The sequence below is a fragment of the Pocillopora verrucosa genome, chromosome 8 (genome assembly GCF_036669915.1).
Source record: "Pocillopora verrucosa isolate sample1 chromosome 8, ASM3666991v2, whole genome shotgun sequence".
NCBI classification, from domain to species: Eukaryota; Metazoa; Cnidaria; class Anthozoa; order Scleractinia; family Pocilloporidae; genus Pocillopora; species Pocillopora verrucosa.
The window spans coordinates 23,188,201-23,204,986 of record NC_089319.1 but is presented as its reverse complement, the minus strand read 5'-3'; the positions used below and the strand labels follow the sequence as shown (position 1 = coordinate 23,204,986).

The window sequence follows — 16,786 nt, the reverse complement described above, 5'->3', positions numbered from 1 at the left end:
ACCTGTTGGGCACAAAAATAGGTTTAGTTTCCATAGCAAAGAGACTTGAAAAAATGAACAGTTACTCTGTCCACTTTCCCCCCGAGCCTGCCCTAAAATCACAATATTGGATAATATTCCAGAAAAAAAGAACAGAAAAAACATTTCTTTTTCACTGTAAATTTTCACGACATATGTTGTGTACATATGCAGAGTCAAAAATAAATTAACATAACAACAGCAATATCATCACCTTTATTTTAAACCTGAAAAGCTAGTCACTAATCAGACCTCAAATATTTGTCACTCGAAAACCCACATCCACAGCTGAAACTGCCACAATAATCACACCTGTTTCAGACTCATCTATCACTTCTTTAGCAAAATTACAATTACAAGCCCAACCTGCTAACACTTCAAACACTTCAAAGAAAAGTAATTTGGAATTAAACACTTTTTGAATGAAAAATTCCCACACGTTTATTTTTGAGACCCTTTTGCATTAAGTCTAACACTGGAATTTAGTTAGATTCGTTTATGACTTAGCAAGAGCTTCTTCCTCAATCTCCAGAAGTTTCTTGACGCCATTGTACATGTCCTGCACACACTGCACCTCCGACAGACCCAGTCGTCTGCGGTTACTGATGTCAAAAACTCCAGCATCTTCTCCGGTAGACACGGAGTGTTCGCCATGGATTCCACGTGCCTGCAGAAAAAAGGGCATTACAATATGAGAAAGCAAACAGAATGATCACTTATGTCCATCTGATCAGGTATGTGTTAACCCGTTCGGTTTTAAATAACAGGTACGGTTCTAAGGAAGAGTGCAGATATTTTGGCGTACCTCCTTCCTCGTTTCAAGGTGACACAAGGGTTTGTTACAGTCCACTTTCTATCCTCTAAAACGATGTTTTTTCATACCCTTCTGTATTGTTTGACAATCATCTTTAATCTAATGCAAGAAAAATTCTCAGGCATTCCTTACCTGAATGTGGAATTCGTCACAAATCTTCTTAAAATCGGGATGTTCACTGGCGTGCGGGATTTTCACGTGCACACTAGCACGCATACCTGTGCCCAGATTAGTTGGACACGAGGAAAGATTTCCACGGTATTCGTCGTGTTGAAATCCAATTTGTTTGTCCAGCTCATTGACAGCCAAGCATAGGCGCTCAAACACTGACTTGATATCGCTTCCTTTCTCCATACTGATAATCCTTAAGTGGTCCTCTTCGTTCACCCATACTAAGAAAGTTTTGTTGTCATTGTGAAAGATTCCTCGACCTTGAGGCCACATCTTGTTGATGCCCGCGGACTCCAAGAAGCGGTCACCCTTCTTGAACAGGAAGTGGTCCTCCACAAGCTTCCTCCTGGTTTCTTCAGTCATTCCAGTCAGAGGGTAGTACTTTCCGGCTAGATCTCCGGTTAAGGACGTTAGAACTTTTACGATCTGCAGGAAGCAATGATAGACACTCCATTGAAAAATATGTGAAAATAAACTGAGCACGATCACTGAGGCCTGAAAAGTCCACGATGATTAAGATTTACCGGGTTTGCTCCTTAGTTATTTAACAGGTCTACTAATGTGATGTGAATTTCAGCTCAGGCGTCAGTAAATGTTCAGGCTCAGTGAACTTTGCCAGGTTGTCAGGCAGTCATACAGAAATCCGTCTGAAATTCAACAATTACCTTTGCATTTCGCTTTTCATAACAAAAATTAAAATTGTATATATATTATTTGGGATTTGGAACAGGATTTGTACCATACACTTACCTTTGATTCAATTTCCAGTCTCTCTTTGTTATGAATACTGGGTGGCAAACCGTGGCCTTGGAGATTTCGCGCTACTCTGATGCGCGTGGATCTGATGAACTTGTGGTCAGGATCCAGATCTGGAGCCTCAACCTTGTCTGGGTTCATATCGGTGACATGCTTGTCTGAAAGTTTGTAGGGAGCATGATAGTCTTCGATGATGGCGTCGAACATTTTGCCAAACAGGGTATATGCTTCCTGTTCTGAAGCATAAACGCCAGTGGAAGAGTCAAGGTTCTCCACACCAGAGTTGATTTGATTCCAAAGAGTACAGCCTCTAGCTGTCTTCTTATCCTTTAGCTCATTAAAAGTGTCCTCAGTAAGATACTTCTTCAGCAGAGACTTTACCTCGGGCTTGTTGAGAGCTTCTGGGAACATGGCTTCCTTTTCACTAACAAAGGAGAAGAACCCTTCTTACATTACCGTTGTCACTTTTAAAGTCTTTCTTTCAATCAAGTTATTTTTTTCAGAAACTTTTCTTCGGAAAAAGTCCCTTTCACTCAAACGATTTAATGTTGAACCACTAGTTGCAAACTCAACTCCATTCTAACTTCACATTCCCCTAATTGTCCTACGTGTTTCAGATTTTGGATATGTTAACAAGTGGGGCAAAGTTTCAAACCAAAGTACTTACGCAATAGCATCTTTCTCGATCTCCAGCAGCTTTTTCACCCCTTCATACATGTCCTTAACACATTGAACCTCGGACAGACCTAAGCGCCGGCGGTTACTGATGTCATAAACACCAGCATCCGCTCCAGTGGACTCGGAATGTTCACCATGGATTCCACGAGGCTGAAAAATATACACCATCCTTAAGATACCTTAAGCTTCAAAGACATTAGTTCCTTTCATACCCCAGAAATGCGGTCCACAGCCTTCATGCAAAGCATTCCTTTAACATTCCTGTCTATCATTTCAATGTTTTGGCTTAAATGCTTGTATCTTCGCCCTGGGGAGATATATTGTGGCTAATTATGAGCAAAGTGGTGCTTCTTAAAACAGGAGAACAATTAATGGAAAATTCCCCCTCTTTTACTTCTAACCACCATGTAAGACTTCGCACATGGAAGTTTAGCGTCCAAAAGAAATGTAATCGAAATTTATACAAGCTATAAAAGAAACATATTTGAGAGCGATGCCTTCTGCTAATATTTCGTACCTGAATATGATATTGATCACAAATATTCTTAAAGTCTGGGTGTATACTGGCATGTGGGATTTTCACGTGCACACTAGCGCGCATTCCTGTACCCAAATTAGTTGGGCACGAGGACAGATACCCATGCTGCTCAGTCTGCTGGAAACCCAGCTGCTTGTCTATCTCGTTCACAGCAAGACACAGGCGAGTGAGTACGGATTTGATGTCGCCACCCATCTCCATGCTGATTATGCGAAGTTGATCCTCCTCGTTCACCCAGACTAAGAAGGTCTTGCTGTCATTATGGAAGATACCTCGTCCCTCAGGCCATTCCTTATTGACGCCAGCCGCCTCTAGGAAGCGATCGCCTTTCTTGAACAAGAAATGGTCATCCACCAACTGCTGGCGGGTCTCCTCGTCCATTCCTGACAGCGGATAGTACTTTCCAGCGAGATCACCGGTCAAAGACGTCAAGACGCCAACAACCTTCTTTTCGACCTCGAGTCGTTGTTCTTTGGATAAATTGGGTGTTAGTGGGTAGCCCCTGAGATTTCGGGCAACACGTATACGTGTAGACCGAATGAAAGATCCCTCAGGGTCTAAGTCTGGTGCATCAACGTTGTCTGGGTTCATGTCTGAGGTATGGCCATCTGCCAACTTGTAAGGGCTGTGGTACTCCTCAATAACAGGATTCAGTAATGGCGCGAACAGGGTGTAGCTTTCCTCATCGCCAGCGTAACAGCCAGTAGAAGAGTCAAGATTCACCAAGCCAGAGTTTATCAGATCGTGCAAAGTGAAACCGCCGGCGGTCTTTTTATCCTTCAAAGCTTTGTACACCTCTGGAGTGAGGTGCTTCTTCATCAGCATTTTGGGGTTTGCATCAGGACTCGAAAGCTGATTTGGCAAAGTCATGTCGTCGCCGTTGGAATATCTGGAGATAAATAAAAAACTCTTCGAATCACTTTGCTTGATTTCGAGTCCAATATGATTAACAAGGGATATATGTCACTGAATTGCATGTCGTGGAATGAATTTCAACGAGCGGGCTTTATGTGGTCGACCGTGAAGTATTATTTGTTTGCCTTGCAAAATGCTAATACGTGCGAAGCAAACCAAGCGGATTACAGTCATAAAGGGATTTTTATTGATAAGGAAGATAGTCTGTGTCAACATTCTTCTTCTGCGATGCTCTCGTTTACTCCGAAAATTATTTCAGAGATGGACTTCCTTCTTTTGGAAACAGAATAAATTCTCAGCCAATTTTGGGTGGAGTGACTACAAAATGGTTGCCGAAAATCTATCACAAATGATTCAATCTCGTGAATTTCCATACCCCTTAAAAGTCGACACAGTAATGCATACATTACTCTCTGACAAGCACATTAATTTCAGCGCGATTTTCATTTCGTGCATAATATATTTCTCTACCGATCGTATCTTTCAAAATCATAAATATCTTTACATGGTTGTTTTCTTCAAGCCACAATACCTGTTTGGTAAAGAAAATAATTTATTTTTCCTCTAAGATATAAATACCATAAGAAAACTTCTTAGCTGTCTTTGCCTTTCTCAAACGTTTACAATCAATCCAGTCAAAGACGAATAGCACAATTTGTGCTTTGCTTTTATACCTGGGATAATTTTGAGTAAAGCTGTACCAAACATCTTCAAGATGGTGAAATGTTCTTGGTCACAGTCGATTTTAAATACAGTGGTGACAGAACACCTTTCTTAATTTACCGAAAGCGAAAACTGACGTATCATAAGACGTCCATGCGGCTGAACAACTGTTTGAATTTTCAAAGAGCCTCCCGATCTTTCGGCAACTTGATAACTACTTAATAAATAAATCAAATCGCACATCGAACAAAACTTCTAGAGAAGCGATCCCCACAAGTGGACATCATATCAGGATTATACGTTACAATGGTGTGCTTTTACTTCAATGTACGTACTTTACAAATTTCTGGCACACGGCAGTGGAAAGTCCTTTAGTATAACGAGCTAGATGAAAAATTAGTGGAATGACTCGATTGGAAGTCACAAAAACAATTTGGTATATAGTATATCCTCTCTACCGCTAAAAGCTTACCTAGCACCCTGATCGGAGAACACAATTGTAATCGTATGATAGAACTCAAAATAAAGATGGAGGAGCGACGAAAAGTTACGCCTGCTTTGAATGTGACAGTACTCGAGCAGCAGTATCAGGAAATCAAGATTCCTTCCCTGAATTCCTCCACCACTAAAAGCGTATCTTAGTGACTGCTTGAAGAACCGAAATTGCTAAAACTTACATGGAAAAGGACGATGGAGGAGAGACACAAGATAGACGGGCGGTTACACCTGCTTTGTAGGGCGGCAGCAGTTGACAAGCAGAATCACCAAATGTCCCTTGCGCGATTTGCATGTAATCTTTAGGCGAGTAGACCTGGGTTGAGAACCCTACTGTCGCTTAATTTCCAGTTTTTGTCACAACATATTTATGATGGGCTTTTGGAACAAAAATAAGCCTGTAGTATTGTTTTTCCACGTTTCCAAACTTCTTCATATCTGGATTTCTCTCATTTGAAGGTAACTGTATGTCATTAACCGGGATCCCGTTATCGCTCTTAGAACATAATTTTGCTTGCTAGCCAATCGAAAAGGATTTGGTTTTCTTATATAAGTTGTCATCCACTTTCGACCGGTTATCCCATGGGTGGCCTTAGGAAATAAATGAAATTTGGAATGTAACGCAAAACAGGAACTCTTGCGTGACGAAATAAACAGATCATTTAAAACACAATTTGCCCTGTTTGCCTCTCACTAATCGCTGTGATTAATAAACAGTTAAACAGTGTATTGTGAAGTCTGTCTAAACAGGTCTGTACCACAAGATTAGCTGAACAAAGCAGTCACACAATGGCTTGAAATGCGACATATTGTATCGACCTCATCCCTTTGGTTTGTCTTGTCCTTTTCTAACTGACCCCTAATTATCAATCAATCTTCATTTCATCGCAACTCACAGGTAATCAGACGAAAACTTAACCATCTCAAATTTCGAGGCGCACAATAAACTGGAAATCTGTGCAATGTTTCGGTAAGGGTAAGTCTCAAGAACGAAACTTGTAAGAATTTAATCAAGGGTTGACTTTTGTCATGTGAGTGCCTGTAATTTGCCTTCAGCGATCTTGAAATGGTTTACAAATCGCATGTCTAGCGCTCGGTTTACGTTGAGCTCAGGATGTTGGCACTTATAAATTGCCTGAGGTGGACTGCTTGTCGCGGTTCTCAAAAATTTCCAGAAGGCCCTTTCCAGGGACAAGAGCTTAAAGTGCCTCAGTCTGCTCTGGCTTCATCGAACGAATTGTCAGAAACCGCAATAAATATGACGAATGTTGGCAAGCGTTAACACGGATGATCTTTTTTCTTGCCGATTGCCGATCAAAATTTTGCGTTGCGCACGCAGTGCAGAAGCCAAACTCTCGAGCTAAGTCTGTGGTCCCATCTTTTTCGAGAGCCCCTCTTATTTCCCTGACTATTTTTACTCGCGCGACGAACTTCGCCGAAAGAAAGAACTGCTCGTAATCTATTGTTCCCACGACGCTGAAAAAAACATCACCATGTCCAATTAAAATCTCAGGATATCGTTAAAGTGCAACCAACGTAGCGCAAGCGATAAAATTGATTGGATAAAATTTCCAGACGGAACTGCAAATGAGTTGTAAAATTGTCAAGCAAAATCTAAAATTAAAACTTCTAGTTACTGTTTGTAAATTGAACTAAGTGAAATAATTATCGCTGATCGTTCAAAATCCTATATTTGTCTTCAAAGGTAAATAACATTTCTTATAAACTTGGCGGAATTAACCCTTAAATCGACAATTTCCTTCGCTTAGATTTTCGAGGATTATTGTAGCTTTTTGGGTTATATTTCATTAAGCCTGGAGGATAACCTGTCCCGCCGATCTGTCAGACTCGTTCTTTGCTGACAGCTTCACGTGTTTTCAATTACACACTGGCTTGTTTCCAAGCCAACGGGAATGGCCTTAGCGACCAAATAGAAACACCTACAGCATGGCTGACAAATCCCTACAGTGAATTAAGCGTAGCACCCTACTTCACTGAAACCCTAAAGCGAAATGCTCAGGAATAATGACGAAATTATCAGCTGATTTAGTACGCTTGATTGCTGTTGGAGTTAAAGGAACACATTTAGTCGCGCGAAAGGCATAACACACTCTCTTAGTGTGAAGGCTCGCAAGGACGATGTTCCAAACACAATTGCAGGAAAATGTCGAATTACATGCCCTAATACTATTAAAACGAGACCAGTGCAAGAGACGCTCCACCTTCCCCATTACTGCTATCAGCCAATATCAGCGTTTTGCGATCTACATTAAATTGTAATCCCAGTAAGGATGTCGATAATTTTTTCGAAAGATGTAAAAGCACGAGGAAGGAGTGTGTCTCAGTCTATCCATCCACTCGATATTTCTTGCGGTCACAAAAATCGCTACCTGTACTAATTCAAATGTATTTGCAGTTTTGGCTCTTTTGAGAGAACAGTAAACATGGACAGGAAAAGCTTGACACAACTAACGCAAGCACCGCGAGCGAACAATGCGTTTTTCAGCCTGGAAATGGTTCCCGTTGATTTGTGACTCACAAACTTGTGAACTTTTGGTTACTCCCTTTGTTAACAGCGCGGTTAGCATATTGAGAACGAACCTCACCCGAGGAAACCATTTTGGATGCAAGAAAATCAAGTAACGCGAACATGCTCATAATATGTACACACCAGCAACACAACAACTTACTGTTTAACAGTTCGTGGCTCCTGATTTGCCTGGATTTGATTTTGAGGTTCAACCGAAGGAGTAGTATTCTGTGGCGCGCTAGCTTGCTGGGTTTGTTGAGTTCCCTGAGCAGCTGTCTTCGATTTCGAAGGAAAAAGCCCCATAACGAGTTGAAAAAAACGACGCTTCAACTTACATTAGCATAGATTACCGAATTTTATTTCTCGGGTACAGTCCTGACGCGGTCAAATTTCTAAACAAGATATAATCCATATGCAAACTTGTCGTTCTTTCCTTTGTTTAGAAGAGAATTTTAATTTGGTTAAACGGCTCCAGGGAATTGATTCTAAATATAGTTATCTAGCTTATGTTAAGTATGCGATACAATGTTGTGAAGAATTTTGAGGTTATCCAAACCGGTCAAAGCTAGTGAAAAGTAACTTTGAAAGGTTATACGTTATTTTGTCAAAAGAAGGAAAGTAATTGGTGTATAAACAGGTAGAACGATACCGTTGTTGACATGTTAGAGACGTGAGGCTTCGCACGAGTGGTTTTTCACTATAAATTGAAAGGATCTGTTTCAGCCCCCAAAATAGGGCCATTTAGTGAGTAAAATAGTCCTATTTTTGGGGCTAATTTGGCTCTTTTGAAAAAGGGTTGTTTGGCCCTAGCCAAAAGGGCAGAAATGGCCCTGTGTAGGATAGCCGAAACGGCTTCCTAACGGGGCTCCTTTGGGAAAATGGGGGTAATATGGAAAAATGAGGGGTAGCTTATAATTCTGGTAAAGTAATTATATCTTGGAGAAATTCCAGACGTGTTTTGCAGACGTAACCAAGTAGCAGAGGTCTCACTCAAGATTAAAATCTCAAGACATAGGCGACGGGTATCCTAAAAGACGTCAAATGTTGTATGGCCAAATCAGCCCTTCTAGAACTAATTCGTACCCTAGAGGGAGGGAAAGTGGCCCCTATTTCGTGGGGCCAATGTATGGTCAAAACAAACGAAACTTAATGGCTAAATCGGCAATAGGTCTGAAACGACGCTCTTGATTGGTAGGAGCTGTTTGGGACCTTAATTATGTTAAACAGTCCTCTTAACAAAACTAAAATGGTTTTTGGTATGACAGAAAATTTCCCCACTTGAGCTATTTCCCATCTGTACATTTTAGGCCAACAATGCCCTCAAAGGGTGACTTTTTAAACCCTTGTTAATGTAAAAAGAAAGCACCTCCCGTGACCAAAGCAACACAAACGAAGTCTGAATGAATCCTAACTTAAGCTCTATAACAGTTTTATTTGGACTAAAATCAATTTCCATCTATCTTATTAGATGGTTCCAATTATCTATTTGATTCACACTCATTGTTCAGTTCTTAGCAGTAAAAATAATAACATAAAAATCCCCCAATTGGTGATTAATAGTTATACATATAAAGGAAAAATGGTTTACTGACAATGTAAAAATTTTGCATTCTCCAACTGACCTTTTTCTGGCAACCTAACAATAATACATGTGCATAAAACAGCTGTGAAAGGGCTATAAACCACAGTAATGAGAATATCCAACATTAATTGTACATTTCTTCATACGATTTTTCAAATTACAAATTGAATTCTACCAATGATTACAATTTTGAAATTTTATCAGTGAAAGTGCTGTCATTCAGCGAAGTATAGCCTTGGCCAATACACATCAGGGCCTGCTCTAGGAAAGACAATATGTCTTTGCTGTCTTTATACACCACATATTGAATAAATAAAATGACGACAGCAAAGCCACAATGCTATCTACAATGCTTTGTTGTGGTATGCTGCATAGAATTATGCCCTGACAGACTATACATAGTTTATCTAAGTCAAATCATTCACCAGTGGCCACAATTTGGGCTGAACGAACTGCGACAATTCATCATCAATTGAAGCTGTCTCTGTAAAAAGAAAAAATGAATGAAAATGAAAAAATGAGTCACCTAACCTCAAAAGAGTCTCAAAAGAGGAAAGCTGAAACCAAAAGGTTGCTGAGCGATCAACTATCAACAACTAAGCAAATTAAGAAAAAGTCCCTTATATCTAAAACGTGCCAATCAATTTGAAGCTTCAACATACCCCCCTTGGGTATCAATGACCAAAACAAACAACTCAAAATTATTGTCACGACTGTATACATTGGCAAGTTCATGATTGATAGGTATTTTCATCTTGTGCCCTACAGGCAAGGAAAATATGTGTAACAACACAGGCATTAAAAGTGACGCTACATGCAATGAATAGCATGTTTTTATTCAGTGTAAAAACTGATTTCACGGCCATTTCTGTTTGTTTGTTTGTTTCTTCTTTTTTGATAATCTGCTCCAAAATTAAACAAGTTTCTGGTCTCTTTCAGTAGAACAGACACTCACTGTTAGGATTGTAAATACTTCTTGTTGAGGGCCCTTTCCTATAGTATCTTGTTGATTAAAAACCAATATGGTTTGATTTTTAATTTCTGGTACAAAAAGGTGATTCAATGTAGGAATATCAAATGAAAAATTATACAAGCAATTTAACACTTTTGACATACACATCGTTGAAAAGTTGACTTTTAATAGAATACCCCACCTAAACACCTTTTCCCAAACAGCCTAACCTTTAAAAGGACCTCTGGAAATCCCAAAAATCTGTGAATCATGCATCCACAACACCCACTTTTTTTAAGTTTAATAATAGCTATGCAGTAGCTTAGAGTAGTGAAAGGTTTTACTTGCTGTTTCAAATATCCCTCCTTAATATTTACTTAATATTGTTGTATACTCACATGTGCTGGAAGTTTAAATCTATACATCCAACCTTCCACCTAAAGTAACAAAAAAAAAAAGACCAGCTGAATAAAATAATAGCATGTTTATTGACAATTTGTTTTGCAGAATGTACATTCAGCTACTGAAATGGTAATTGTTATGCAATGTCGCTACTCATATTCAAAAGTACATTGCACCCTTTAACTCCCATGAGTGATCAAAACAGAATTTCTCCTTACAATATTAATATAATATATTGAGCAGACAAGTGATGAGAATAAAGAAAAATATCAATTAGGGGATTATTAGTTGATTCAATACCAAATTCTCCAAACTAACACCACAAGAGCTATATGGTAGCCAATAAGGAGAATCACTAATGAGATCTTGGGAATTAAAGGGTTAAGGTTCCTCAGCAATGTCTCAAATGTTGGACTTATATTTGCTCATACAAGTCAGACTTAATTTCTCAATTAGTTCTGATTTCTTAGTCTTTGCAATTGTACTTGGTAGTTATAACCAAAACTTTAAACATGTGAAGTTGGACCAGGGGCATATAGACCATCATACAATGTAGGATCAATATGTTTATGACAAAAGTCATGTTTTGAGTCAAACTCTTCCTGGTCCAGAAGGAATAACTTTTACCTTGGATTTCCAAACTTCACATGCCTTGTTAAAATATATTATTTTGGGCTGCATATCAGCCCTATTCATCTCTAAAATCAAAACATTATCTCCTTTTATGTTGTTTTGGACAATCCCAACTCCATGAAGATAATGGAATCCCTCATTCCACACTGCATTAAAATGCCTAACCATGATTTTTCAACACATATACTCTGTGACTGAAGAGCTCTAAAATTGGTAAATGAATGTTTGATCCCTATTCTAAATTCTAAAAGCCTCTAATAGAGGTTTGTTATATAGTTTTCCAAAAACTACACCAAAAATAAAGGGAAATGCTTTGTGAGAAATGCGTGATAAAAGACAGACTTCCTCAACATCAGTTTCTTAAGTTGTTGATTCAGTATAGTACTTGATTGCAACTTCAAGAGATTTGCCACTAACTGAAAAAGACATACATGTAAGCTTGCAAACACCAAACCTTCCCTGACCTAACACAATTTCGTTTCTGTGGCTATCTCCTACAACTCAAAGTGGATTATCCCTGAATTCTTTCACAATATCTAACTTGCTTTGAGACATGAAATCCCTCAAAGTTTGATATCTATGTCTCAAAATTTGAAAAGCTTTATTTGTGGACTGCAAAGAGCTTTGAATATCTCTACACATGGCCTTAAGGTCATTGATTGTATCTGTAATTTTCATCATTTGATCCGTTCTAATCATAAATCTTACTTTCTTTTGGAAGATTTTTGGCCTTTTGCACCTCTCATATCTCCTCCTTTTTACTCCTAATTTCTGGAGAGAAGACAACATGGAAAACTTCACACTCTTCTCACATAACTGGCAGATACATTGATCCACATTCAATTATCAATCAACCACTAGCAAGAAAAAACAAAGTTGGCAACAACTGGAAATAAATTCAATCACAATAGCACTTTGCATTACACCAACTGTTATATGATCAATTAATGCCTAACAGTGAGGATTCCTCAGCACAAAGCTTAGCACCTTTGGCATATACCTAGATCACAGTATTGTAGATCTTATAATATACATGGAAAAATTACTCAGTTCTGATTGGTTAAGATAAATGCAGTAAATAAATGCAATTAAATTTTTTTAAAGACTAACAAAATTGTATGAGCCCGTAGGGCAAGTGCAATTTGTGGTTTTTTAAAAAAATTAACAAGTACTTGTTTATTCCAAATTGCACGAGAAAAATCATGTGATTACGTGTTAATAATAATACATGAAAAAATACGAGATAGCTCATCATAATTAAGCATAAGCAAAGCATGCACATCATGTGCAAAAATAATTTATTCAAACTGTGTGTTCAGTCAAAACAACTGCATACGATCAAAACAATAATATGCCATGATATCTTCACATCTTTAAGGTGCAAAAAAAGTTCAAAGTCTGGCTAAACAGTTCAAGGAATTGTTCAGTCTGTGTTTGAATCACTTTCGATGAAATGGAATCGTCATTTCCGAGGTTTAACCATGTTTGTTTTTTCATATCGGCATTGGATCACTCGAGCAAAGTGGTAAGCTGGGTCGGCTCTTAATTTTCGATTTCCTTGGCAATTCCCTTCTCTAAACATCACTTTTTCTAAACTGACAACCAAAGAGCAGTGCTTTTTACAGTGTTTTCGTTTGAGCTGTTTTTCAGCTGCAGTGGCGAAAGAAAACCTACTTAAAACACCGGCCATTGTTTCACTTGCAAATCTTCAAATTTTCAAATTTTGTTGTGACATCCATGGCTTGCATTTGATTGGCTATCTGTGAGTTCCTTTGATTATTGACCAATCAGAATGTCTTTGCAATGAATTAACCTTCTTCTGCACTGAATCAACTCTCTTCTGCACTGAATTACCTGAAAACTGCATTTATCTTGACCAATCAGAACTGAGTAACTTTTTCATGTATAATATTACTACTGTAAAATGATCAATCAGTGCCTAACAGTGAGGATTCCTCAGCACAAAGCTTTACACCTCTGGCATATACCTTGATCACAGTATTCTAGAGCAAAGAAAACATATTTTTCAAGCATTGCACCTATATGTGCTGTAAAATGATCAATCAGTGCCTAACAGTGAGGATTCCTCAGCAAAAAAGCTTTGCACATGTAGTGTAAACCTAGATCACAGTATTGTAGAACAAAGAAACAGTCTATTTCAAGCATTGCACCTACATGTGTTGTAAAATGATCAATCAGTGCCTAATAGTGAGGATTCCTCAGCAAAAAAACTTTGCACCTCTGGCATAACCCCTGATTACAGTATTGTAGAGCAAAGAAACTGTGAAATTGATCATTTGAGAAAGAACTGACCGGTCAATGAAAGAATCAATCTATGCCTGAAAGCAAGGATTCCCCATTAAAAAAATTCACCCCTAGCTGGCATATTACCTCGAACATAGTAGTTTTCAGCAAGAAAATACAAGAAATTCATTATTTAAAGCATTGCACCTAAATACGTATACAGGGCATGAAATTGCACTTAATACAGGTGCCAATGCAACAAATCCTGAAAATTAGTCACCAAATTGGCTACTAGAATGTTTCATCATAACCTTACCAAGTGATATAGTGAATTAAAACGATTTGGAAAGATAATCCACAGCAAATTCCACGTTAAATTTGTTTCCAAAATGCAGGACATGCATCTTGATCAATAACTAGATGCCATTTTGGATTTAGGTGCACTTGAACATTGTATATCATCCATCCTCATATCCACTTTGTAGCACATTAAAGATCTTTTCCCTAACCTAATTTCTAAAATGATGACAATGTATTAAAAAAAAAAGGTTTTGTTTGTCTCTGAAAATGGCGACCAACTTTTTTTGAATTGGCTACCACTACCACTGAAGAATTTAGGAGCCAAGTGGCTATCAGAAAAAAAAATTAATTTCACACCCTGCTGTAAAATGACCAATCAATGCTTTACATCTATAGCTAACTGATCCTAGAGTCTCTGTGGCTCAGTGGTGAGCATCACAGCATGAAATCCCAAGGTCAATTCCACTTGGGTATTCAGAATTTTTTCTTTAGTACTAGCTCGCAACAAGATGAAAAACATCTATCGCTGTTTCTTTACCAAGCTCAAAACTTACCATCGTTCTTACTCTAATTAGCATATTTATCTACCAATGATCAAGGGGGGGGAAGGGGATCTCATGAAGAGATACAAATACTTGGCTAAATTTTATTTTACAACTCAATTCCACTTCCAAGAATTTGAATTCCATTCGGTGGGAGTATGGGGATTTGTTAGCAATACAAGATATAAAAAGGCACAAACCATTTCGGAACTTTCTGGTGTTTCTTTAGTGCTTCCTTTCTCCTTGTTTGTTGGTGTACAGGAACTTAGGCTTGCAGATACTTTCTCTACATCTCCACCGCTTGCAAATGCCATGTCCACGTCTGCTTCATCTTCATAATATAACAAAGTTACAAAAGATTATTGCGATTCCTCGTATTCATAAGTGATTCATTGATCTGTGTAAGTCTTGGTCTGCAGCTAGCCCTTGGCGACGTACAAACATTGAACTTATCATAAAGGATTTACACCCATTTTCATAAGTATAAATCAAATATATTAAGTAAGTAAGTATATCAAGTGTTTATGAGTATGGATTCTTATGCATAATCTTATTAAGATCAGAAAATTTTTCCTTGTAGCTCACCATTTATACAGAGGCAGAAGCACGACCATCAGTACATTCCTTCGGCAATTCACGATTGGGTTTATTATTTACCAAATTATTTAAATAACACGATTGAAAAGCACATGATAATCACAGTGTCTAGACATTCCGTTAATGACACGCGCGCTTGAGAAATGAGCTCTCAAAGATCTCTGGGATAAACCAATTTGTAACCAGGCCAGGAAACTATTATTAGGCTTTCTTCTACTGGCGGGAAAAAATCACATAGAACAAATATACTTACCTTGATTTCCTCTGTGAACGTTTTCATAAGGTTCTTGAATCTTGTCCTTTCATTAAAATCCGGAAAATAAAAGCGAATTCACTAACATCCAAACAAATTGTAGCCAAATCATTGCCATCGAGATAATCTACAAAAGGCACAAGAGCAAAATTAGTGAATTTAATCAGGATCACGTGGGCCGTAACTCCGGCGCTTTTGCAAATACGACCGGAGCATGTCGACTCAAGTGCAATTGATACTTACTTGATATTCTTTCGATGGTCGTTGAGGAGAATTCATCATCAGTCTTCTAGCCATGTTAGTGACTTCCTCTGATGTGAATGATTTTTCGAACTTCTCCATATTGAATTGATGTAGTAGTGATGAATGGATTGTGATAAGCCTGAAATAAAATCCTGGCAAAGCAAGCTCGCCGACAGAAAAGGACCCAGTATTAAAGAAATCCATGCTTTATGCTACATCTATACAGAAGGCAGGGCGGAGTGAACAATATTGACCAATACGAGGCTTACAACCACAATTATATCCATTTTTATTGGAAAAGTTAACGTTGCTGTCTGTCATTTTCAATTTCCGGCAATTAGATTTTGAAAGGACTATTTAACAATGCAAAACTGATTGACCACCTAACAAGTCATTTCATTGAGTTAGCCTTGCAGTTCTAGTATATGGTGTTTCGTAAAATGCAACCTTAGATTAAGATAAATAATCAACTGAACAATTTTGTTGGGAAGAGCCTCGTATACTGACCTCAGTAAGGAGCTCGGATCGAATTACGAGTTCCAACTCTTCTACACGGTCTTTACAGTAATTACCGGTTTAATACAATTACTCATTAAAATATACTTTCTAATGCATTTTTCACCTAGATTCCTTTCAAATTTTCAAGTGAGTGTTTCTTTCGAAAGACCGAAACAAAGCTGCTCGAAACGCGATGCGTACGCGAATTGATTCCACGGCCACATAACTGGCAGTTACTAAAACATGGAATGACCTAAATCCACTTAAAACCATCTAAAACCACCTAAAACTACCTAAAACTACCTACAACCACATTTGGAATACTATTTTTATCATTTTGAGGTATTGTGTGACAATTTTGTTGACAAATGTAAACACACACGGGAAATATTGTCTTGTTTCGCGGGTTCCCATTGCCCCGAAATTTGGCCCGGAATTTGGGGCTGGAACAGATCTTCTTAATTTACAGTGTAATCAAAAGGGCTTAGTTCTCGAAGCCATAATCTCGAAAAAACTGCGTGCACATTGTCATACTATAAGGTGCTCGGAAAAAAGAGCTTTTCTCGAAGCCACAGACTAACATAATATTGAAAAAACTGCATGCGCACTATCATACTGTAAGGTGCTCGGAAAAAGAGCTTTTCCATATGAGTAGATATTTCGAGATTTCCTTTCCAATACTGAAGTCGTCTCCACTCGTGAAAAACTGTGCACATTAAAAGAAAAAAACAAGTTGGTCTACCTCGAAATTAAACTTACTTTGACCCGACACACAATTGCTGACCTCTTATCTTTCAACGAATCCACCATTTCGATCGTGGGAAAGAACAGCACAAGCCTTCAATTGTGAATAACGCACTCAAGCATGGTCACGGGGTTGAGGGACGCTATATTGCTAAATGTATACTTAAACTTGACTTTCGAGTCGATACAATGTATACATGCAATGTCTAAATCCGAAA

At 38.4% G+C, this 16,786-nt stretch overlaps 1 protein-coding gene across 4 annotated transcripts in view; it reads right to left on the bottom strand.

Annotated features, from left to right (window-relative positions):
• Nucleotides 1–215: 215 nt before the first annotated feature.
• Nucleotides 216–16,786, bottom strand: part of LOC131792543 (arginine kinase-like) — a 17,943-nt gene continuing 1,372 nt past the window's right edge. The window contains exons 1-6 of one of the 4 annotated variants that reach the window (XM_059109943.2): nucleotides 7,739–7,928; nucleotides 2,955–3,864; nucleotides 2,427–2,587; nucleotides 1,754–2,183; nucleotides 965–1,429; nucleotides 216–685 (exon numbers count right to left, since the gene is read on the bottom strand). In XM_059109943.2, coding sequence (XP_058965926.2) covers nucleotides 515–685; nucleotides 965–1,429; nucleotides 1,754–2,183; nucleotides 2,427–2,587; nucleotides 2,955–3,864; nucleotides 7,739–7,881 — 2,280 coding nt within the window. In that variant the 5' untranslated portion in view covers nucleotides 7,882–7,928 and the 3' untranslated portion in view covers nucleotides 216–514. The other 3 variants (XM_059109945.2, XM_059109944.2, XM_059109946.2) reach the window with 3 other exon arrangements.